Source organism: Loxodonta africana, chromosome 1 (genome assembly GCF_030014295.1).
Source record: "Loxodonta africana isolate mLoxAfr1 chromosome 1, mLoxAfr1.hap2, whole genome shotgun sequence".
Classification (NCBI taxonomy): domain Eukaryota; kingdom Metazoa; phylum Chordata; class Mammalia; order Proboscidea; family Elephantidae; genus Loxodonta; species Loxodonta africana.
Window position 1 is genome coordinate 12,565,670 of NC_087342.1, and position 25,860 is coordinate 12,591,529.

Sequence of the window (25,860 nt, forward strand, 5' to 3'; positions counted from 1 at the left end):
AGAACACTCCACCCAACTGCTGCAAAGTATACTTTTTTTTTCTAGTGAACATGGAACATTCTCTAGAATAGATCACGTATTAGGTCATAAAACAAACCTTTTGCAGAATCCAAAACATCAAAATATTACAAAGCATCTTCTCAGACCACAAGGCCATAAAAGTAGAAATCAATAACAGAAAAATCAGGGAAAAGAAATCAAATACTTGGAAACTGAACAATACCCTGCTCAAAAAAGACTGGGTTATAGAAGATATTAAGGAGGGAATAAAGAAATTCATAGAATGCAACAAGAATGAAAATACTTCCTATCAAAACCTCTGGGACACAGCAAAAGCAGTGCTCAGAGGTCAATTTATATCGATAAATGCACACATACAAAAAGAAGAAAGAGCCAAAATCAGAGAACTGTCCCTACAACTTGAACAAATAGAAAGAGAGCAACAAAAGAATCCATCAGGCACCAGAAGAAAACACATAATAAAAATTAGAGCTGAACTAAATGAATTAGAGAACAGAAAAACAATTGAAAGAATTAACAAAGCCAAAAGCTGGTTCTTTGAAAAAATTAACAAAATTGATAAACCATCGGCCAGACTGACTAAAGAAATACAGGAAAGGAAACAAATAACCCGAATACGCAACAAGAAGGGCCACATCACAACGGACCCAACTGAAATTAAAAGAATCGTATCAGATTATTACAAAAAATTGTACTCTAACAAATTTGCAAACCTAGAAGAAATGGATGAATTCCTAGAAAAACATTACCTACCTTAACTAACACAATTAGAAGTAGAACAATTAAATAGGCCCATAACAAAAAAAGAGGTTGAAAAGGTAATCAAAAAACTCCCAATAAAAAAAAGCCCTGGACCGGACGGCTTCACTGCAGAGTTCTACCAAACTTTCAGAGAAGACTTAACACCACTACTACTAAATGTATTTCAAAGCATAGAAAATGATGGAATACTACCTAACTCATTCTACGAAGCCAGCATATCCCTGATACCAAACCCAGGTAAAGACACCACAAAAAAAGAAAATTACAGACCTATATCCCTCATGAACATAGATGCAAAAATCCTCAACAGAGTTCTAACCAATAGAATTTAACAACATATCAAAAAAATAATCCACCATGACCAAGTGGAATTTTTTTTTTTATGCAAGGTTGGTTCAATATTAGAAAAACCTTTAATGTAATCCAGCATATAAATAAAACAAAAGACAAAAACCACATGATCTTATCAATTGATGCGGAAACGGCATTTGACAAAGTCCAACACCCATTCATGATAAAAACTCTCAGCAAAATAGGAATTGAAGGAAAATTACTCAACATAATAAAGGGCATCTTTTTTATACAAAGCCAACAGCCAACATCACTCTAAATGGAGAGAGCCTGAAAGCATTTCCCTTCAGAACGGGAACCAGACAAGGATGCCCTTTATCACCGCTCTTATTCAATATTGTGTTGGAGGTCCTAGCCAGAGCAATTAGGCTAGACAAAGAAATAAAGGGCATTCGGATTGGCAAGGAAGAAGTAAAATCATCTCTATTTGCAGATGACATGATCTTATACACAGAAAACCCTAAGGAATCCTCCAGAAAACTACTGAAACTAATAGAAGAGTTCAGCAGAGTCTCAGGTTACAAGATAAACATACAAAAATCACTTGGATTCCTCTACATCAACAAAAAAAACATCGAAGAGGAAATCACCAAATCAATACCATTCACAGTAGCCCCAAGAAGATAAAATACTTAGGAATAAATCTTACCAAGGATGTAAAAGACCTATACAAAGAAAACTACAAAGTACTACTGCAAGAAACTAAAAGGGACCTACATAAGTGGAAAAACATACCTTGCTCATGGATAGGAAGACTTAACATAGTAAAAATGTCTATTCTACCAAAAGCCATCTATACATACAATGCACTTCCAATCCAAATTCCAATGACATTTTTTAACGTGATGGAGAAACAAATCACCAACTTCATATGGAAGGGAAAGAAGCCCTGGATAAGTAAAGCATTACTGAAAAAGAAGAAGAAAGTGGGAGGCCTCACTCTACCTGATTTTAGAACCTATTATACAGCCACAGTAGTCAAAACAGCCTGGTACTGGTACAACAACAGGCACATAGGCCAATGGAACAGAATTGAGAACCCAGATATAAATCCGTCCACCTATGAGCAGATGATATTTGACAAAGGCCCAGTGTCAGTTAATTGGGGAAAAGATAGTCTTTTTAACAACTGGTGCTGGCATAACTGGATATCCATTTGCAAAAAAAAGAAACAGGACCCATACCTCACACCATGCACAAAAACTAACTCCAAGTGGATCAAAAACCTAAACATAAAGACTAAAACGATAAAGATCATGGAAGAAAAAATAAGGACAACCCTAGGAGCCCTAATACAAGGCATAAACAGAATACAAAACATTACCAAAAATGACGAAGAGAAACCAGATAACTGGGAGCTCCTAAAAATCAAACACCTATGCTCATCTAAAGACTTCACCAAAAGAGTAAAAAGACCATCTACAGGTTGGGAAAAAATTTTCAGCTATTTCGTCTCTGACCAGCGTCTGATCTCTAAAATCTATATGATTCTGTTAAAACTCAACCACAAAAAGACAAACAACCCAACTAAAAATTGGGCAAAGGATATGAACAAGCACTTCACTAAAGTAGATATTCAGGCAGCTAACAGATACATGAGAAAATGCTCTCGATCATTAGCCATTAGACAAATGCAAATTAAAACTATGATGAGATTCCATCTCACTCCAACAAGGCTGGCATTAATCCAAAAAACACAAAATAATAAATGTTGGAGAGGCTGCGGAGAGATTGGAACTCTTATACACTGCTGGTGGGAATGTAAAATGGTACAACCACTTTGGAAATCTATCTGGCGTTTACTTAAAAAATTAGAAATAGAACTACCATACAACCCAGAAATCCCACTCCTCGGAATATATCCTAGAGAAATAAGAGCCTTTACACTAACAGATATATGCACACAGTGTTTATTGCAGCACTGTTTACAATAGCAAAAAGCCGGAAGCCACCAAGGTGTCCATCAACAGATGAATGGATAAATTATGGTATAGTCACACCATGGAATACTACGCATCGATAAAGAACAGTGATGGATCTGTGAAACATTTCATAACATGGAGGAACCTGGAAGGCATTATGCTGAGTGAAATTAGTCAGAGGCAAAAGGACAAATATTGTATAAGACCACTATTATAAGATCTTGAGAAATAGTTTAAACTGAGAAGAACACATTCTTTTGTGGTTAGGAGAGGGGGGAGGGAGGGAGGGTGGGAGAGGGTTATTTACTGATTAGATAGTAGATAAGAACTACTTTAGGTGAAGGGAAGGACAATACTCAATGCACGGAAGGTCAGCTCAACTGGACTGGACCAAAAGCAAAGAAGTTTCCGGGATAAACTGAATGCTTCAAAGGTCAGTGGAGCAAGGACGGGGTTTTGGGGACTATGGCTTCAGGGGACATCTAAGTCAATTGGCAAAATAAATTCCATTAAGAAAACATTCTGCATCCCACTTTGAAGTGTGGCATCTGGGGTCTTAAAAGCTAACAAGCAGCCATCTAAGATGCATCAATTGGTCTCAACCCACCTGGATCAAAGGAGAATGAAGAACACCAAGGTCACAAGTTAATTATGAGCCCATGAGACAGGAAGAGCCACATGAACTAGAGACTTACATCATCCTGAGACCAGAAGAACTAGATGGTGCCCGGCCACAACTGATGACTGCCCTGACAGGGAGCACAACAGAGAACCCCTGAGGGAGCAAGAAAGCAGTGGGATGCAGACCCCAAATTCTCATAAAAAGACCAGAGTTAATGGTCGGACTGAGACTAGAGGAATCCCAGCGGTCGTGGTCCCCAAACCTTCTGTTGGCCCAGGACAGGAACCATTCCCGAAGACTACTCATCAGACATGGAATGGACGGGACAATGGGCTGGAGAGAGTTGCTGATGAAGAATGAGCTACTTGTATCAGGCGGACACTTGAGACTGTACTGGCATCTCCTATCTGGAGGGGAGATGGGAGGGTAGAGAGGGTTAGAAAGGGAGGGTTAGAAACAGGCAAAACAGTCATGAAAGGAGAGACTGGAAGGAGGGAGCGGGCTGACTCATTAGGGTGAGAGTAAATGGGAGTATGTAGTAAGTTGTATATAAGCTTATATGTGACAGACTGACTTGATTTGTAAACTTTCACTTAAAGCACAATAAAAATTATTTTAAAAAAATAAGTAAATTTAAGATCACAACTGACATCATGGAACACTTTGTGTACAATTCGTTGAATGAGAAACTAATTTGCTCTGTAAACTTTCACCTAAAACACAATAAAATATTAAATATATATCTATATATTCTATGAGTCGGAATCAACTCGATGGCACTTTTTCTTTTTTAATCTATATATTTAGACCTATGTCCACTAATTCTAAATGCAAGGCAAGGGTTAAACTTCTGCCACAAGTCTGGGCAGAACTGTAGAAGGAAGAGGAACACTCTTTATTAAAGAAAGTCACAGGCCACACAGCCAGTGCAGAGGAAGAGCTTGGTGGGGAAGGGTTGCTTCTTTTCCCTCTGTAACACGGACAGCACAGCCAAGAGCAGCTTCCTTCCCCGAGGATAGTCCACAGTCCGGACTTAGCCCACAGCAGGAAGCAGCCAAGATGGATCTCCAACAGTAAGTAATCGTTCTTATCATTTTTTTGAAAAACAATTGTGAGTTAAGTGACCACAGCAGCAGGCTGAGGTTGAGGGTGATGTTCTGACTTCCGTCCTTCCCGCCCAAGAAGGAACAAATCTGTGTTCCTGTCAGAAGCCCAAAGCAGGAGCACTGGGAGGGAGAAGGGTCCATGCTGTGAAAGGTCAGCTGAAGCCTGAAGCCAATCTCCCCTTCTGAGAGCACTGGCTGAGGTTGAGTTCATAGTTCCAAGGCTGGGAAATATTTATTTTTGGTTTTGTTTTTTAATTTTGTTGTGTTTTGGGTAAAAATTTACAGCACAAATTAGTTTCTCATTCAAAAATTTATACACAAATTGTTTTGTGACATTGGTTGCTATTCCCACAACGTCAGCACTCTCCCCATTCCCTTTCCATTCTGGTTCTCCGTGTCTGTCCATCGTCCAATTTTACTATCCCTTCCTGACTTCTTGTCTTTGCTTTTGAGCAAGTGTTGCCCATTTGGTCTCATATACTTGAATGAACTAAGAAGCACATTCCTCACATGCGTTATTGTCTGTTTTATAGGCCTGTCTAATCTTTGGTGAAAAGTGGACTTCAGGAGTGGCTTCAGTTCTGAGTTAGCAGGGTATCAGTCATCTAGTGCTGTAACAGAAATACCGCAAGTGGGTGGCTTTAACAAAGAGAAATTTATTCTCTCACAGTCTTGGAGGCTAGAAGTCTGAATTCAGGGGGCCAGCTCCAGGGGAAGGCTTTCTCTCTCTGTTGACTCTGGAGGAAGGTCCTTGTCATCAATCTTTCCCCAGTAGAGGAGCTTCTCAGTGCAGGGACCTAGGTCCAAAGGATGCACTATTCTTCAGGCTGTCGTTTCCTGGTGGTATGAGGCCCCCATGTCTCTCTGCTCGAATCCATCTTTTATATCTCAAAAGATATTGACTTAAGACAGAATCTAATCTTATAGGTCTCATCAATAAAACTGATCCATCTCATTGACATCATAATGACACGATTTACAACATGTAGGAAAATCACATCAGATGACAAAATGGTGGACAATCACAGAATACTGGGAATCATTGCCTGGTCAAATTGATACACATATATCTGGGGGACACAATTCAATCCATGACACAGGGTGTCCGGGGTCATGGTCTCATGGATTCCTCCAGTCTCTGCCAGACCAGTAAGTCTGGTGTGTTTTTTTGTATGTGTGTGAATTTGAATTTTATTCTACATTTTTTTCCTGCTCTATCTGGGACCCTGTATTGTGATCCTTGTCAGAGCTGGTAGTGGTGGTAGCTGGGCACCATGTAGGTCTTCTGGGCTCAGCCTGGTGGAGCCTGGGTTCATGTGGTCTATTAGTCCTAGACTAATAATTTCCTTGTGTTTTTGGTTTTCTTCATTCTCCTTTGCTCTGGGTGGGATGGAACCAATAAGTGTATTTTAGATTGCTGCTTGCAGGCTTTTAAGATCTCAGAGGCTACTCACCAAAGTAGGAGGTAGAACGTTTTCTTTATCTTATGTTATACCAATTGGCCTAGATGTCCCTGAAGCCATGGTCCCCAGCCCTCAGCCCCAGTAACTTGATCCCTCAAGATGTTTGGATATGTCTAGGAAGCTTCTATGACTTTGCTTTGGTCAAGTTGTGCTGACTTCCCCTATATTGTGTGTTGTCTTTCCCTTCACCAAAGTTAACACTTGTCTAGCTAGTTAGTGGTTTCCTCACCCCATCCCTCCTCTCCCTCATAATTTTTTTGGTTTTTTGTTTTTTCCTACAATTGTGGTTGACTGCCATATGAAGGTAAGAATTATTTCAAGTGCCAAAAATAGTTTGTTTCTAAGTGATTCATTTGGGTTTTTAAAATTTGTTTTTTAAATATTAAATGTTGCAGTCACTGATGTTAAGTTAAGGATTCAATATTTTAAAACGTCTGGGAAAGTATGACAAATAAGAGGAAATAAAGCTTGTATGCACCAGGGTCAGTATGGCCTGAGGTTGAGGGGCAGAAGAGACAGGGGGATGATAGAGAGAGACGGCTGAAGGTGAGAGGCTCGGGGAAAAGGAACAGGAAGAGGAGGTAGAAGGAGAGAATATAGCCCCAGATAATGACTCACAAAGAGGCCGTGGGAAATTCTGGGCGGGGCTGGGTAGTGGGAAGAGGTAGAGTAACTCAATTAGCTACATGTACTGAACATGGGTTACATGCCGTGTGCTTTATATGTGCTGCTTTACTTTAATCTTCACAGTGGCTCTCGGATGTAGTTTTTTTTTTAAACTAATTTTTATTTTTCTTTAAGTGAAAGTTTACAAAGCACGTCAGTCTCTCATACAAAAATTTATATACACCTTGCTATATACTCCTAATTGCTCTCCCCCTAATGAGACAACACACTCCTACCCTCCACTCTCTCTTTTTGGGTCCATTCGGCCAGCTTCTGGCCTCCTCTGCCCTCTCATCTCCCCTCCAGACAGGAGATATCAACATAGTCTCATGTGTTTACTTGATCCAAGAAGGTTGTTCTTCACCAGTATCGTTTTCTATCCCATAGTCCAGTCCAATCCCTGTCTGAAGAGTTGGCTTTGGGAATGGTTCCTGTCTTGGGCTAACAGAAGGTCTGGGGACCATGACCTCCGGGGTCCTTCTAGTCTCAGTCTGACTATTAAGTCTGGTCTTTTTATGAGGATTTGGGGTCTGTATCCCCCTGCTTTCTTGCTCCCTCAGGGGTTCTCTGTTGTGTTCCCTATCAGGGCAGTCATTGGTTGTGGCTGGGCACCATCTAGTTCTTCTGGTCTCAGGCTGATGTAGTCTCTGGTTTACGTGGTCCTTTCTGTCTCTTGGGCTCATAATTACGTTGTGTCTTTGGTGTTCTTCATTCTCCCTTGCTCCAGGTGGGTTGAGACCAATTGATGTATCTTAGATGGCCACTTGCTAGCATTTAAGATCCCAGATGCCACTCTCCAAAGTGGTATGCAGAATGTTTTCTTAATAGATTTTATTATGCTAATTGACTTAGATGTCGGACATAGATATTATCGTCATTCTGTTATGAATAATGTAACTGACTTCAAGAGGTTAAATAACCTGCCCAAGTTTACACTGCTCATAAGGGGCACAGCCAGAATCTGAAAGCCAGTCTTTTTCTTGCCCACTATGCTCTGCACCACAAGGTTTCTTGATACCCTGTAGGTTCCCATGGCAAAGACTTACCAGAAGGAGTCACACCACATCCAGCTGTTCTCCTGGATGGTGGCAGCTGGGGTCAGTCATTATTTGTTGTTAGTGCTCTTTGAGAAGCTAAGTAACCCTCAACTACCTGGCGCCTTCTGGTTTGGGAAATAAATTTGCTGCTTTTATTTCAGAAAATTGGGATTTAATTTCCAAGAAAAGTTTCCTTTTTCCTCCAGTGGAATTTTGAAATGTCACACATGTGCAAAAAAAGAATCTCAGAATTTAAAATGCTTGTGGAACTGTAGAGGCAGTGCTACTAACTATGCTAGCGCTGCCTTTGTTTCACAGTGCCTGAAAACTGGTCACGAACAGGAAATTTGAAAATATAAATGGCTAATAAATAAAAGAAAAGCCAATTAATACAGTGAAATATCATTTTTCCTCAAAGTGGCAAATATTTTAAAAAAGAGTTCTCCATGTTGATAAGAAGGAAGGGACATTTATACCCTCATGACTTGCTAAGTGGTGCAAACGGTTTGTGCTCAACTAACCTAAAGGTTGGCAGTGTGAGCCCGCTCAGCAGAGCCATGGAAGAAAGCCTGGCGAGCTCCTTCCATTAAGATAAAAAAAAAAAAACAAAATCCGTTGCCATAAAGTCAATTCCAACTCACGGTGACCATATGGGACAGAGTAGAACTGCCCCATAGAATTTCCAAGGAGTGCCTGGTGGATTTGAACTGTTGACCTTTTGGTTAGCAGCCATAGCACTTAACCACTATGCCACCAGAGTTTCCATTAAGATGATAACCAAGAAAATCCTATGGAGCAGTTCTACTCTGTAACATATGAGGTTGCTGTAAGCAGGAATCAACTGAAAGGCAATGTTTTTTTGTTTTAACCCACTGATAATAATATGATCTTCCTGAATGTTAATCTGGAGGTAAATATCAAAAGCCCTTAAAGTTTATACACCCTTTAATCCAGCAGTTCAACAATTAGGAATTTATTCTAAGGATATAATCATATATGTTTAAAAAGTTTTAGTGAAATGGATATTTTTCTTGCCGTTTTTCCGAATAGGGAAAATCTTAGAAACAATTTAATTGACTAAAAATAGGCGATTGGTTATTTATGATACATGCATAATGGAATACCACACAATCATTACAAACTCTCTTGGACAGTGATTTGTAATGTGTTTAGCTTAAGAAAAGCAAAGCGGAATCTGCAGTGCTACCCTTTTTATAAACGATACATGTACACACACAGTGTTCATCAGAAATATTTTCTACTTCATGCTTTTGAACTTGTATTACACTGCAGGCAGAAAAACAAAACTAGATTTTTTTTTTTTAAACAACAGAAATTTATTTTCTCACAGTTGTGTAAGCTGAAAGCCTGAAATCAAGGTGACAGAGGGCCACGCTCCCTCTGAAGGCTCTAGGGAAGAGTCCTTGCTTCTTCTACATTCCGGTAGTTGCCAGAAATCCTTGGTATTCCTCTGCTTGAGGTAACATAACTCCAGTCTCTGCCTCCAGCTTCACATGTAGTTTTCCCCATGTCTCCTCTGTGTCTTCCAATCTCTCTGTCTTCATAAGGACGCTGTCGTTGTTAGGTACTGATTCTCACACACAGTGACCCTGTAGGGCAGAGTAGAACCGCCCCATAGAATTTCCAAGAAGCGGCTGGTGGATTTGAACTGGTGATGTTTTGGTTAGCAGCTAAGATCTTAACCACCAGGGCTCTGTATAAGGACACTAGTCATTGGATTTAGGGCCCACCCTAATCTTCACCCTCGTCTTCACTTGATTACATCTGCAAAGACCCTATTTCCAAAAAAGACAGCATTCACAGATATTGGGGGTTAGAATTTCAACATATCTTTTTGAGGGATACAATTTAACCCACAACAACTCTAAAGGATAAACTAGAGAACTTTGTGGTCAGTTAGTCTGGATCTAAATCCCAACTCTGTTATTACTATTAACTGTGTGAATTTGGCAAATTGTTGAACCTTTCCAAGATAAGAATAGTATCTTATTTTTTTTTATTTTTATTGTGCTTAATGTGAAAGTTTACAAATCAAGTCAGTCTCTCATATAAAAACTTATGTACACCTTGCTATATACTCCTAGTTGCTGTCCCCCTAATGAGACAACACATTCCTTCTCTCCACGCTGTATTTCCGTGTCCATTCAGCCAGCTTCTCTCCCCACCTGCCTTCATATCTACCCTCCAGGCAGGAGTTGACCACGTAGTCTCATGTGTCTACTTGATCCAAGAGACTCACTCCTTACTGGTATCATTTTCTATCTTATAGACCAGTGCAATCCCTGTCTGAGGAGTCAAAACTAGATATCTAAGAAAAAGAAATTAAGAGCTGACCTTTCTCAGAAAAGCAGATAGCTGTCTCGTGGCATGTGATTACTCATGGCTTGTGGAATTCCATAATTTGTGGAATTCATTTTAGCCCTTTCTATTCAACTTTTTCTTCTTTTGACTTCTCTTCAAAATGTGCTCACTCTGCCCATAGCTCATTCAATCCTAATAGGCCTGTTTCCACAGAGCGTTGGATTTAGAAGGGACCTGAATGTTCGTTTCCTTATTTTATGGGTGTAAGTCACATATTAGGAGAGAGGACAAGTGTAATAGTTAAGTGGGCAGGATGAGGAACCAACTGCTGGGGTTTGAATCCCAGCTTTCCTGCTTTCTAACTATGAGACCTTGGACGAGTTGCTTATCTTTGTAAACCCTTCGTTTCTTATCTTTAAAATAGGGATAATAGTAATATGTCATTAGGTAGTTGTGAGATTTCAGTGAGATAATTCATATAAAGTGCTTTGAACCATGCTCTAGTAAGTAAAAAAAAAAAAAAATTTTTTTTAAGTAGTCAGTAATTATTATTAGTTGTTTTTATTACTGTTGCTATTAGAGTTAAGAAATGAGAAGTGATTTGTCCACGGTTTCACAACAGCTTGATGGTATTACTAGGTCTAGAATGCAGGAAGGTTGTTTCCCGTGGAAGCTTTCAATACCTGCTGAGCCTGGCACAACGGCTCCAGACTGGGATTCTAGAAGAGCTGACTGGAAACAGGCAGAGCCCAAGGACAAGGCCAGCCACTTCCAGAAAGTGACTCTGATCACAGTGGGAAGCCAAAACCTGGGGAGGAGAGTGAAGCTCAGGAAGCTGAGAGCCAGGTTAGATGCAGGGGTGATGCTGAAGAGTTAGCACAGGAGAGACAGCTCAGAGACCCTGTGGGAATGGGCCTTTTATAGGCCACCAGCTGTGGGTTTCCTAGGGGGGAGTCAACTTGGTTTTAAGACCCAGGGCTTGGGTGATTAAATAGACGAGGCCTGGGTTCACGGGGGGGAAATTGCAAGCATAACTGGGAGAGGGTCCATGACAGTAATAATAGAGGATGAAGTGAAAGCTGGATGGAGCCAAGGCAAAGAGCCTGGAGAAGGAGCCCAGGCAACCAGTCTTGATTGCCCTAAAGATGCAGCCTAAGTTTGAAGAATCACAGACAAGCAGAGATGTAATAAAATCTGCTTTAAAAAATTTCTCTGGCAGCAGAATACAGAACTGATTTCAGCGCTAATACCGGTGACAAGGAAATCATTTAGGAAACTATTGGAATAATCCAAGGAGAGGTGATGAGGGTATGAAACCAGGGCAGTTATGGCGAGAACAGAGAGGAGAAGCTGTGTTAAGAGATGTTTAAGCACTAGAATTGATAGGATTTGGGTTTTGACAGATGTTGAGGTGGAGGGAGAAGGAGAGAGAAAGCTCTCACTGCATAGTGGTATGCTTCACAAAATGGGGACCCTGGGCAGAGAGGACAGAGGTGAGTTCATTTTTAGAATGTTGAATTTGGGATGTCTGTGGAGCAGCTGGATGGAGATGCCCACGTAGACTGCTGGATACACAGCTCAAGAAAGAGATCTGGCTGGGGGTAGACATTTAAGAGTTTTCAACGTAAGTAAAGCTAATAGTTGAAATTCTTACTGCGGGTGAGCTCACTAGGGAAAGCGGATTGAGAAGAAGGCAAGGATGGAACCTGGAAAACCTAGATGTTTAGGGAGGGAGAGGAGAAAGAAGAGTCTATGAAACAGACACTGAGGAGGGGCTGGGGAGATTGGAGCAAACATGGAGAAAAGCGGTGTCACCGAAACTCAGGGAAAAGAGAGAGGACATGTACACAGAAAGGCGATGCACTTTTACGGAACTCCTAGAGTCAGTGAGCAGAGAGATCACGTGGGAAACGACGGCAAAGATGGCTCTAGTGACTAAGTGTCGTGGACCTCAGTGACAGTACATGCAGCCAGAGAAAGAAGCCACAAATAAGTGTATCAGAGAACTTAGAGGAAACCAAAAAAGGATTAGATCACCTAAACCAAGGGAAGAAAACCATTTCACCAAGCAGAGGGTAGTCACTGTGTCAAATTCTGCAGAAACGTGAAGTAGGAGAATGACTGCAAATGTCAGTCCTAAGACCATCAGTGACCTTTGCGGAGCACTGTCAGTTGAGAGGAGGGAGCAGATGTTAGAAAGCTGAATCCCTGGAGACAGCACAAATGGAACGCTCTCGTGAAAGTTTGGTGATGTAAGGGGATCTCTTCACTGGACCGAACCCACCTCCTCTGTGGGTAAAGAGCCTCATGGAAATAACCTAGAAGCAAGTTAGCCAGTCCTGGAGTCTTCTCTTCCCTACTTTAGTAGCTAACCAAAGGAGGGGAAAGTCAGTACTTCTTATTCCACATAAAACTGTTTCAGGAAAGATTTCAGGAGGAAAAGGATATACATGTTGGATTTTGTTACTGACATGCAGTTAGATTCTGTTGTTATTTGAGGCTTCTCGGTGACAAAGTCTATGGTCCATCTGGTGAGGTAAAGATGAAAACAAGCCCAAGTGGAATTTTGGAGATCATTTATAATTTACGTCAATAAACAAACAAACAAAAAAAAAAAACCACAGTAGAAATGGAATAGAGAAGTATTAAAGCATTTTCTTAGAAAGCTTTGCAAGTCAAAATAAGTCAGAAATTTGCTTTCTGTAGTGTCAGGGTTATTATAGGCCAAAACAACCCAAATGTCACAGTTCTGAATTAATGGGGTTCAAATTGGCCAGATTTGACTGTACCATCAGAGCTGGTAAAAATAAAAAGGAATAAATATTTAGTTAAATAAAACCAATTAGTACCAGCCAGAAGCTTACCACTAGGTAAAATCTACCCAGAGGATAAACCAAGTCATCACCTGCACCTTATAACTACTTTCAACCAACTAAACAATAAATCTTTGTCAATAGCCTGTTAATTTTAAGGCCCTATGGGGTCCTGGGGGCACAGTGGTTAAGAGCTGGCTGCTAACCAAAAGTCAGCAGTTCAAAGCTACCAGACTGCTCCTTGGAAACCCTATGGGGCAGTTCTACTCTGTCGTATAGGGTCACTATGAGTCAGAATCGAAACAACAATGGGTATGTTTGTTTGTTTGGATGAGGATACAAAAGAAAGAACTGACACATTATTTTATTGTCTAAGTGGGAATAAAAGCGAATAATAATGAAATGACAGAAAGGAATAAGTAATTTTTAAAAGAAGAAATATAAATGACAAAAAAGTTTATTTTCACTATTGAGGAAACCCCAATTCACACACCAATGAGATATTTTCATTTATCAAGTTAAAAAACTCAAACAATCCAATTAGAAAATGGGCAAAAGGCATTTCACCAAAGAGATGAAAAATACAAATTGCAAATAAGCACATGAAAAGATGTTCTACATGATTAGCCATTATGGAAATGAAAATTAAAATCACAGTGAGATATCACTACACACCTATCAAAATGGCTAAACCAAAAAATAGTGACCACACCAAATGCTGTTAAGATGCTGAGAAACTGGGTCATTCATACATTGCTGGTGGATATGTGAAATGGTGCAGTTGTTCTAGAAAACAGTTTGGCATTTTCTCACAAAACTAAATATGCATTTACCGTATGACCCAGCAATTGCACTCTTGGGCATTTATCTCAGAGAAATGTTCACACACATACACACACACAAAACATGAATGTTCATAGCAATTTTATCTGTAATAGCCCAAACTGGAAAAAACACAAATGTTCTTCAGTGAGTGAACGGTTAAACAGACCGGGGTTCATACACACCATGGAATATAACTCAACAATACATAAAAACTTGGATGAATCTCTAGGGAATTATACTGAGTGAAAAAATGCCAATTCCAAAAGGTTACATACTCTATGGAACTCCGGTGGCACAGTGGTTAAGAACTTGGCTGTTAACCAAAAGGTTGGTAGTTAGAATCCACCAACCGCTCCTTGGAAACCCAATGGGGCAGTTCTACTTCGTCCTGTAGCATTGCTATGAGCCAGGGTTGACTCAAGGGCAACAGGTTTACATAGCGTATGATTCTATTTATATGACGTTGCTGAAATAAAACTACAGAAACAGAGAGCAGATTGGTGGCTGTCACATTAGGGATGGAAGGTGGGTGTGGCTACAAAGGGATGATACAAACGAGTCTTGTGCTGACAGAATAGTTCTGGATCTCGATGATGACGTTGGTTACTTGAATGTACACATGTGATAAAATTGCATAGACCTACACACACATACACACACACACAAATGAGTGCATGGAAAACTGGTGACACCTGATGTAAGCTCTTTGGATTATACCAATGTCGGTTTCCTGGTTTTGATTTTGTACTACAGCTGTGTAAGACATTACTATTGGGGAAAAGGGGCAGAGCATATGGGACCTCCTTGCACAAGTGATAAAGGTAAGAGCCAGAGAGCCAATGGTGGACCAAAAATGATCCACGGACATGTCTTACAAAGAAGAAAACAACAACAACAACAAAAAACCTTAATTTTAATTAATTGCAAATATTTCTAAATTTGAAGAATTTACATAGCTTTGAATTTCCAGCTCCTCTGGATGATGAAATACCTGGTAACACTGGGCCCAGGTTCCCACAGGACAACACCTGCTAGTTCTAGCAGAGCCCCCCAGCTTCTGATAGGGTATAATTTCTTCTCTTCCCATGTGGCCTGTTTTGCTTGTTTACGTTACCTGCCTGAACCCTGAAGACATTTGAGTCTAAGACCCCTGGTCTAGGAAGTGAGGCATCAGCTTGAAAGGAATAACCCATTGGAGCAAGGCGAGTGAGGGCTGGGAGCCTGGAAGCTGAGGTTGTTTTGAACGCCCACATCCCTGAAGAGCCAAATCCGAGAGGCCATTTGCCTTCTCCGCTCCTGAGTGGGTTGGAAATGGCCCCAAGATCTCTGCCTGGGAGTTGGAGCAGTGGTTTGGGAGGGAACAGGAGCGTGATTGAGGGCGCAGTGGAGAAGGCAGAAATTGGAAGGACACAGAGAATTTAAGCAACAAGGGAAAGAAAAGTTAATGTGCCCGAGCAGTGGCTGACCCAAGATTCTATTTCCAAGACAATTCTGTGGCTTATAACCATGTTCACGGTTGCCAGAAAAAAAAAGTTAGAGAAAAAGGAAAACAAACCAAAACCCAGCCTCCTCTGGTTGTATTTTCACATGGACAGGAACAGCAACTTGTAGCCCATTCTCGTAATCATGGAGTTGATTTTGACCCTGAGTGACCCTACAGGACAGAGTAGAAAGCCCCACAGGGTTTCCAAGGCTGTAAATCTTTGCGGAAGCAGACTGCCACACCTTTCTCCTGTGAAACAGCTGGTAGGTTAGAACAGCTGATGTTTCAGTTTGCAGCCGAGTGCTTTAACCGCTGCACCACCAGGGCTACTACTCAGATAATGATTTGCGGGTTCCACACAGTTCAGGCAGGCCTTAGGGAGAACAATTCTATAGACTTAGGAACACTGGGCAGGTTACCAGCTTATCCAAGCCTCAGTTTCTTCATCTGTTAGAAGGTTTAATAGTTGTAACCTTCAGGAGGGTAAGGATTAAGTGAGCAAATGGAGGAACGTCAAGTGCGAGGCAGAGTACAAAGGAATAAATGATCACTGTGATGACTGGAGATGTGGATTAGGTATTATTTTGCCCAGTGAGAAAACTGAGGTTCAGAGAAGCTTAGTAACTTCCTCAAGGTCCCACACTTATTAAGGGGCAGAGTGGGTAGACTTACTCAAAAAGTGCCAAACCACACCCACAGCATTCAGACTGAAAAAAAAAAGTACGCTGACATCTATCTGACATTCAAATGATAGTCACATCCTGCTAAAAGCTTGAGGTCACTGGCTGTGTGACCTTGGGCAAGTGGTCTAACCTCTCTGAAACTCAGCTTCCTCATCTGTAAGACCCTGTGAGTTCATTGTGAAGATTAATTGCAGTAATGTTTAAAGTGCTTAGCAGGGCGCCTGGCTTACAGCCATCACTTAATCAGGTATTAACCGCAGTAAAATGACGTTTACTGAGCTCTCGCCCTGGGCCGGTTACCGTGCTGAGCAAAGCACCAGGAATACAAAGGGAAATGAAACACCATCGCTGCCCTTGTGGGACTCAGGACAAGACAGCCATTTGAGCAGTGTAATTTTAACACAAGAGGAAACTGTTGTAATGGAAGAGAAGAAAAAATGATGTGATTTGGGAGTGAGGAAGCTACAAATATGGTGAAGGGAGAAGGGGTGGGGAGGGCAGGGATGGCTTCAACTGTGGGGTGACCTGGAACTGGAAGAAAGAGTAGAGTTCTGCAGAGAGAAAAGTCAGGAAAGGTATTGCAGGCAGAAGGAACAGCATATGCGAAGGCAAAGAAGGCAAATGTCCTGAAAGGGGCTGGTGGTTTTGGGGAATAGTTCAAGTGCAACCAGAGGCGACCTTGTATGGGGTACATGATAAAAACAGAAGAGAGAAATTAGATCAGGCTGTGAAGAGCCTTGTGGGTCTTGCTAAGAAGCTTGACCACCAGCCCGTGAGGAACAAGGAGTCGGTCTTAGAGCAAGAAGTTGCATAATCAGATTGTTTTCGATGAAAAAATAACAGAAGGGCAATGGATAATGAGAGAGAATCAGCTAGAACGCTGTTGCAATTGTCCGGACAAGAGGTGATGAACCCCAATACTGGCTGCCAGATAATTAATGGAAGTGGGTGGTGAGGAAGATGGGGCAGCAATGGGTGACATAAATATACCAAGTGTGACATTAAAGGTATGAAAATAGCTTGGTCCCTTCCTCCTTACCACAGTCATCCCAAGGGACCAAAACAAAAACACAGAAAACCCTTTTAAAAATAATCTCTTTTGTTTGTATGCAAATAGGCCATGAACAGTGAAAATATAACCCAGCGGTGAAGACAACTGCAATATTTTGTCTCTAATCTATGGGACTCAAAGATCAAATTTATCAGTGCAGTCCTTCTTAAAGACTCTAGCTCCTTAGTGTAGCCAACCGGTGCAAGCCTCACTTAGAACTGTTGTGAATCTTAAACCAAATTTGAGTAAAACTATTTAAAAGCACTTTTCAGAAGAGGCTCCCCCTGACTCACATCACTGGACAGTAGGAAGAGCAACATCTGCTTTATTGGAAAATTTCCCTTTCAAGTAGCAATATCCCTGGGTGGAGTGGACCTTTAGAACCTTCTAAATAAAGACTTGTGAGGGAAGTCTCTGTCAGTTGTTGTCAAGTCAGCTCTGACTCATGGTTAGCGTGTGTATAACAGAATGGAACATTGCCCAGTCCTGTGCCAGCTTCATGAGGTTTGAGTCCTTTGTCTCATCTTCCAGTACTCTATGGGAAAATGTTCTGTTTCCAATGACTGATTTTTAGCAGTAGATTGCCAGGCCTTTCTTCCAAGTCTCTTTTAGTCTAGAAGCTCTGCTGAAACTTGTCTCCCATGGGTGACCCTGCTGGTATGTGAAATACCTGTGGCATAGTTTCCAACATCACAGCAACGTGCAAGCCACCACAGTACAACCAACTGACAGACGGGCGGTGGGAAAGGGAGTGAGTAGTAGGGAGCTGCAAAAATCCCACCTCTATGGTTCTGCACCGTCAACTGCAGGTTCCAAATCCCAGTTGATAAAGGTGCATTTTAAGGGTTCACAGAAGTCTTAGGTGCATTGCTTCTGGTTATGGTGAGGCCACAGGGAAGTGATCCTTTCACTGTGCCATGCCCCCAGCCCTCCACTGTGAAATGGAAGCTTTAAAAACCCCAAAGTGTGCAAGCACGTGTGTGTGTGTGTGTGTGTGTGTGACAAGCTTAGTCATATTGGCTGTGTTCTGTATGCCCCAATTTATTTTATCTTACTTTGTAATGTACATTTTATTTATATTCCTATATAAATACTTTGCATAAAAAGGTACTTTCACAGATATTCATGGTTCCCTAAATTTTAAATACGCTGCCGTTTGTTAAAATGTGTTAGTTTTGTTATGTATTCTATCCCTCCTCTGCAAATATAAGGGGAAAAAATATGGACTTTAACTCCTAAGCAACTTTTACGTGTAGAAGACGACTTCATTTTGTCTCTCCTAACTGAGGTTATGAAGGAAATGACAAATGCCAGATGTTTTGTGAGAGAAATGACTGTTTCTCAGAATGCATAAACACATATCCTTAAGCAAACGGGTGACTTTAAGTTCGAAACTCACAATCTTCTGAAATTGGGTTCCCAGGCAACACCTCAGATTGAAAGGATAATAAGTTTGAAATTAGATATTTACGTTGTTGAATTCTGAAAAGTCATACCTCTCAGATATTGGTAGTTCTGTTATCAATTTTGGTAAGCTTGGGGCTGTATGTATTCCACTAGTCCCATAAAGATTTTGGAGTTGTTTTGGAGTCTCTGGGTGGTGCAAGGAGCCCTGGTGGCACAAGGGTTAAGAGCTTGGCTGCTAATCAAAAGGTTGACAGTTCGAATCCACCAGCCACTCTTTGGGAACCCTAGGGAGCAGTTCTACCCTGTTCTGTAGGGTCACTATGAGTCAGATTCAACTCGACAGCAATGGGTTGGGCGGTGCAGATTGTTCACGTGCTTGGCTGCTAACTGAAAGGTTGGAGTCTACACAGAGGTGCCTCAGAAGAAGGGCTTGGTGATCTGCCTTCAAAACCTCAGCCACTGAAAACTCTGTGGAGCCCAGTTCTACTCTGTCACGGGTGGGGTTGCCATAGGTTAGAATCAACAGCAGCTGGGGTTTGGTTTATGAAGATTTTACGTAGTTTCATTATTTGTTAAATGCTAGACCACCTTTTGTGTAATCTATTAAAGTAAGTCCAGACTCTGTAAGATTGTACTGTGAACCCTACTGATTTGGTGGAATCATAGAAATACTACTTTGGAAGGGAAGTTAAGGATCACTTAGCCTGTCCTTCCCCAGAATGGGCTGTCTCTACTGTACCAGCTATGACCAATGGTCAGTCAGCCACCTTGACCGTTTAAAATACGGAATGAAGAAGCTATTCATAAGGTTTTCAGTGGCTAATGCTCGTCAGAAGTACACTGCCGGGTCCTTCTTCCTAGTCTGTGTTAGTCTGGAAGCTCAGCTGAAACCTGTCCTCCATGGGTGACCCTGCTGGTATCTGAATACCGGTGGCATAGCTTCCAGCATCACAGCAACAGGCAAGCCCCCACGGTATGACAAACTGACAGACATGTGAGGGATCAGTCCCTGGAGAAGGACATCTCAGCGGAAAAGAGGAAGACCCTCAGTGAGGTGGATTGACACAGTGGCTGCAACAATGAGCTCAAGCATAACAACAATTGTAAGGATGGCGCAGGACCGGGCAGTGTTTTGTTCTGTTGTGCATAGGGTCGCTATGAGTCGGAACCGACTCGACGGCACTTAACAACAACAACAACAATGAAGGAGCACCAGTATCTCCTGAGGCAGCCTATTCCTGAGACGGAGGGCTTGGGGAAATTTTCTTGGTTGTGTCCTACAAAACCTAGTTAGAATCTACCTCGTGCTCTTAAGACAGTGTTTAATCATGAAGACATCAGACCTAACCGAAGTTGTGCAGGAAAATCATTTGATGGCCGTTACCTTGACATTATTAGCTGGGTGTAGGTCTCCTGCACTCAACGCAGGCTCCGTGAGGGGGACCACGACTTCTTTTGCTCCCCTTGAACCCCAGGATTAGCCCAGGCCCTGCATCCATTCGGGGCTGGTTAAACATTTGTCCAATGAGAGAAGGCAAACTATAAAGTGTAAATTCCCAAGGACGGAATTACACCTGTGGATTTCAAAGTGTTTTTGGAAAATGGGAAATACTGCTAAGGTGTAAAGATGGGTAGGAACAAAGGAAAAGCCTAACAGTGTGTGTATTTGTGCATCAAGAAAGCTGTGGCAGACTGCTTCCCTAAAGATTTACAGCCTTGGAAACCCTGTGGGGCAGTTCTACACTGTTCTATAGTCAGTATGAGTCAGAATGGACTCCACGGCAGTGGGTTTGGTTGTATTCTGTTGTTGCTTTTTTTGGGTTTAGAGTCTGCAGTTACTGCCAGCTCCCATGGAAGCCCTGACATAACGCAGGAACTCTGCCTAGCCCCGTCTCTGAAGTGTGGGTGTCTGTAGACATGGCAGTCAGCAAGGCAGGTAGGCTGCTCTGGACATGGTTTTGCCCCTATAATCCTGGTCTCTAGTGGCCATGGAGTGAGTTATGATCCTCTCAGCTCCCAAGCTGCAGTCCTGCTCTAGCTTAGCCTTGCTTTCTTGGCCTGTTCGCCCAATGACAGACTGAGGCCTTGTTCCACATGGATAAGCAATGCACGTGTCCACCCATCACACTGTCGATCTCACACTTCCTAGAAACTCCTGACCCGGTAAGTGCCCCGGCACACCTCTGCTGCACTCTGCCAAGTCTCTACCAGGCCACAGACCCCTCCCAGATCCTGGGATTGTTGGTTCCCCCATAGCTTCAACTCCACCCAGTCCCACCTTCCTCATCTTCCCCAGCTGCCTGTATCACGAAGGTAAGAGCACATTTCAAGGCCACACCCAGCAGGTAGAATGGTACTTCTTTTTCTAAAATGCGTGCACCCTGATGCTTACCCTTTTGACAGTTTTTTTTCCCTTAGCTTGCCTTTGATTGTAGGCAAACATAATTTTCAATCCAAATAAATGTATTTTGCTGCTGAAGTTTGGGTATGTTTTAATAAACCACCAAATGATTTTGAGAGAAAATGCAGGCAGAACCTTTGGCCTCCACTTTGATAGAATCCTGCAAATATCTGGTGGCATCCCTTGCCTTTCTGTCTTTCCCTTTGAGGACATCTAAGTAGAGATGCGCCACTTCGTCCTTGTTTCTGTGTTGATCGAATACGTTAAGGTATATTTTGTATATTTTGCCTCTTTCTTAGCACGCATGAATGATGGGTGTCAATTTGCATCATGAGAAAGTGAATAAAAGAAGATGCCCCAGGGCGGCGAGGGAGACAAAGACGTTAGCGAGGCCAAGATTGGAGCATGCCCTATCGGTTGTGAGGATGAGGGTCTTTCTATTCCCTGGGGACTAACTTGTATGCTAGGTAAACTGCTATGGATTGACTTGTGCCCCCTCAAAATATGTGTTCTAAGTCCTAGCCCCGATACCCTGGTGGCATAGTGGTTAAGAGTTCAGCTGCTAACAAAAAGGTCAGCAGTTCAAACCTACCAGCCACTCCTTGAAAACCCTATGGGGCAGTTCTCCTCTGTCCTATAGGGTCTCTATGAGTTGAAATCGATTTGATGGCAAAGGGTTTGGTTTTTTGGTTTATACCTGTGGTTAGAATCCCATTTGGAAATGGGTTTTCTTTGTTACGTTTATGAGACAGTATTAGCGTAAAGTGTGTCTTAAGTCAATCTGTTTTGAGATATAAAAGCGATTTAACAAGCAGAGATGAGGAAAGAGAGATGCCAAGCCACATGAAGATCGCCCAGGAGCAGAAGCTTAAAAGAAACAAGGACCCTCCTCCAGAGCCAACAGAGACAGAAGGAGTTCCCCTACAGTGGCAACCTGAATTCAGACTTCTAGCTTCCTAAACTGTGAGAAAATAAATTTCTGTTTGTTAAAGCCACACATTTGTTATAGCAGCACCAGTTAACTAAGACATAAACTGAGGCTACAAAATTTTAACTCAAAGAAAAAGACTCACGTCTTACTTAACTATATAAAATTTGCTTACAAGTGTAAGTCGAGTTCTATCCCCCCTGCAAAAAAAGAAAATAAAAAAAGAAGAAATCTCCCACATTTCTAAGAATGCTCCTCTAGAAACATGGAACTGAAAGCTATTTTTTAATTGATCATCAGGCCCTTAGAGAACAGTGGGACTTTTTCTTTATCTAAGGAATTGACATAAAAATCTACGTTCTGCACCAGAAAGAAATTTTTCACAGCAACGTTGTATGTATGGCATTTGATTACAAGCATGCGTCATGGGGAAGTGAATCTGCGGACTGTGAAATTGATGCTAATTTCCTTTCCCACTAATCTAGAAGCCCTCTAAAATGTCACAGAATGAGCTTAGTTGCTTTACCAGGAATCAGTGTTTGTGGTTAGGGGTTTGTGTGTGTGTGTGTGTGTGTGTGTGTGTGTGTGCTTTAAATCAATAGGCTTTACTTTTTAGAACACTTTTAGATTTACAGAAAAACTGAGCAGATGGCGCAGGGCTCCCCTCCCCTACATTCAGTTTCTCCTATTATTAACATCTTGCATTAGTGTGGTATATATGTTACCATTAGCTGGCCAATATTGATCCATTATTATTAATTAAGTCCATAGTTTACATTACAGTTCACTCTTCACATTGTCTATTTCTGTGGGTTTTGCAAATGCATAATGTCTTGCGTCCACCATTACAGTATTATACAGAAGAGTTTCACTACCTGAAAAATCCCCTGTGCTTCGCTTATTCACCCCTTCCCCTGAATCCCTGGCAACCACTGGTTTCTTCACTGTCTCTATGGTTTTGCCTTTTGCAGAATGTCATATAGTTGGAATCATATAGTATGACAGGATGCAGGGTTTTTTCTTCAGCCTGGCTTCTTTCACTTAGCAATATGCTTTTAAGTTTCCTCCATGTCTTTCCATGGATTGATACCTCATTTCTTTTTATCACTGAATAATATTCCATTATGTGGATGTACCACAGTTTGTTTATCCGTTCACTTATTGAAGGACATCTTAGTTGCTTCATGTGCAGGTTTTTGTGTGAACAGATGTTTCCAGATCAAGTGGGTAAACAGGAGTGCAGTTTCTGGGTTATGTGGCAAGACTATATTTTACTTTGTTAAGAAATTGCCAGACTGCCTTCCAACGTGGTTGTACCATTTTGTATCCCTATGAGCAGTGAGAGCTCCTGCTGCTATACCTCTTCACCAGCAGTTGATGTCTTCAGTGTTTTGAATTTTAGCCATTCTAATAGGTGCCTAGTGTTATCTCATTGTTGTTCTACTTTTCAATTCCCTAATAACATATGATATTGAGCATCTTTTCATGTGCTTGTTTGCCATTTGTCTGTTTTTTTTTTTTTTTATCTTCTTTGGTGAAGTGTCTATTCAGATCTTTTGCCTATTTTTTAATACGATTATTTGTTTGCTTATTATTGATTTTTAAGGGTTCTTTATATAGTTTGGATACAAGTCCTTTATCACATATGTGTTTTGAAAATATTTTCTCCTAGTCCATGACTTGTCTTTTCTTTCTCTTAACAGTCAGTGTATTTTTATGTTTTGAAGAGAGAGAAGCAGTTAAAAGAAAAAATTCAGAGCAGATGTCTCTCAGGTGATGTCAGGGAACCGGTTGTGGATCCAGCAGGGTTTCAATAAGGAGGGTAGGAGTTAGACCCTGGGGGCTGTGCGTGACCGGCCTCCAAGGCACCCTACTATGTGCTAATGGAGGGTGTGCAGCAGGGCTGGGAATAGGACCAAGACCCAGCTGTGAGCTGCATCACTTCTGCAGAGGGGAGATGCTGTCTCTTGCACGTGTAACTGACGGAGCCCCTGGCCCATGAAGTTTACCTAGGTGTCTTCCATCATGCAGCTAGTCAACCACTGAATTAATAACAAATCAGGAACTATGATTACAGTAAAAACCTGGTCACACTTGCATGGATTGTGTTATGCGTAGAGTATGGATTTCTGTCCATGAATCCAGGTACGTAAGAGATAATCATTTTTTGTATCTCCTTTAACTCAACCTAATCCCGCCTCTGAGTTTCCACTTGGTCATACGGAGGCTCCCTTCCCCTCCTGTATTGCAGTCCAGTGAGAATTCCAGAAGTTTACCTGGTGCCTGGAAAATAGTGGAAGGGCCTCAAATCCCTAGTCTGTCCTCGTTGCCATTGGCAAATACACTGTCAAAGCTCACAGTGGTCTGTTGAAGTCTGGCAGCTCTCTGCTCTCATACCGTGGTGGGAAATGAGAGTTTCTGCTGAGGCTGGGCCTCCCGAGTCAAGAACACTACCTTTCTAGGCAAGCATCATTACCCCTGAGGTTGCTGCCCCCTTAGGAGCACAGAGGGAGGGGAGCTTGAGTTCCCACTGCTCCCAGACCGTACACTTCTCCTCTTCCCTCCCTTCCTCTTGCATCTCAGAAGGACACACTCCCTCTTCTCACCTTCTAGAACACTTGCCTCATCCCTCCCATCAGCTTTTACAGAAGACCAGAAGAACATCTGACTCTAGATCGCTCTTGTTTTCCTCCCAGCACAAATCCCTGCGTCAAGAAATCTCAGAAAACCAATACTAATCAACATTTCAATAAACACTACTGCTATAATTATTTGTGGAGACTATTTGATCCTATATTAAAACAGCCACCACTACCACCTGAAATGCGTCCTTCGAGACTTGACCATTGGCCACAGGAGGCCATTTATGTACAGCAACAACCACATAGTGGAACATTGGAGAATTCAGCCAAGCATTTGAATATTTCCAAATGCCTACAGGTTTCTCGATTTGCCACACAGAGTAGATCCAGGGAACTATCTCTTTGGCAAAGGCATCTGTTCTCCCCTTCCCAAATGACTTCCCTCTAAAGCCACCCCACTCCTGCTGCTTCCCCTTGCTGTGCCTGGGCCTCCTCAAACCTGAGAACATCCGGGAGTGGAGCAGTGGAGGAAGCAACCCCAAACAGAAAGCAGCTTTCCGAGGTCATCAGCAGCTTCCTCCTTGCCAGACACAAGGGACTGATCTTCCTCATTCTGCTTTACCTCCTCTCAGCATTTCACACTGCTGACCGTCATCACTGTGGAGCCCTTTTTGTCTGACTCTGATGACCTTGGGTAAGGCCTCCATTTCAGATTTGAGAGTGGCTCAAAGTTTGGTGGAATGGCTAATAAAATGAATGGCATATATGGGATTCACAGTAATTTTGATTGGCTTAATGCGGTCCCAAAAGACAGACACACAAACGGGACTGGGGCAAGGGGCAGGATCTGACTTGACATGTGAAAAAAATCACGGTCAACTAGCCTCTCAAAATGCAATTGTTTAAAGGCTAATTTGACCTTTGGCTCATTTATAAAAGTGATGATGTCACTACCTGCTCAGCCCTCAAGCCATTCTATGAGCACCGTCTACTAAGAAGGAGATAGATGAACTCAGGTAGTGGGTGAGTGAGAGAGCCATGAAGTTGATTAGAGTCCTAGAGAGCGTGTCATATGAAGAAGAGTTGAAGACACTGACAATATTTCGCTGGGAGAAGACACTATTAAGGAATTTCGTGATATCTGCTTTTAAATATTTGGAGAGTTTTATATAAAAAGGTTTATATATATATATATATATATATATATATATATATATATATATATATATTCTGGTAGTTCTAAAAACCAGGACAGGGACAACTAGATGGCATGTATGGGGCTGGGCAGTAAGAGGGCAGAGATTTGTGATTATTATAAAGAAGACCTTCTTCTTAAAACTGCTCTATTAGTTTCCTCCAGTTGCCGTGTAACAAATACCACAAGCCAAGTGGCTTGTAACAATAGAAATTTATTC

The 25,860-nt window shown here is 41.8% G+C and overlaps 1 protein-coding gene across 2 annotated transcripts in view; it reads left to right on the plus strand.

Moving 5' to 3' along the window:
* The first annotated feature begins 4,592 nt into the window (after nucleotides 1-4,592).
* CD86 (CD86 molecule) overlaps nucleotides 4,593-25,860 on the plus strand; it is an 86,234-nt gene continuing 64,966 nt past the window's right edge. For both annotated transcript variants that reach the window (XM_064288133.1, XM_064288202.1), the window contains exon 1: nucleotides 4,593-4,751. In XM_064288133.1, coding sequence (XP_064144203.1) covers nucleotides 4,738-4,751 — 14 coding nt within the window. In that variant the 5' untranslated portion in view covers nucleotides 4,593-4,737. The remainder of the gene's footprint in view (nucleotides 4,752-25,860) is intronic.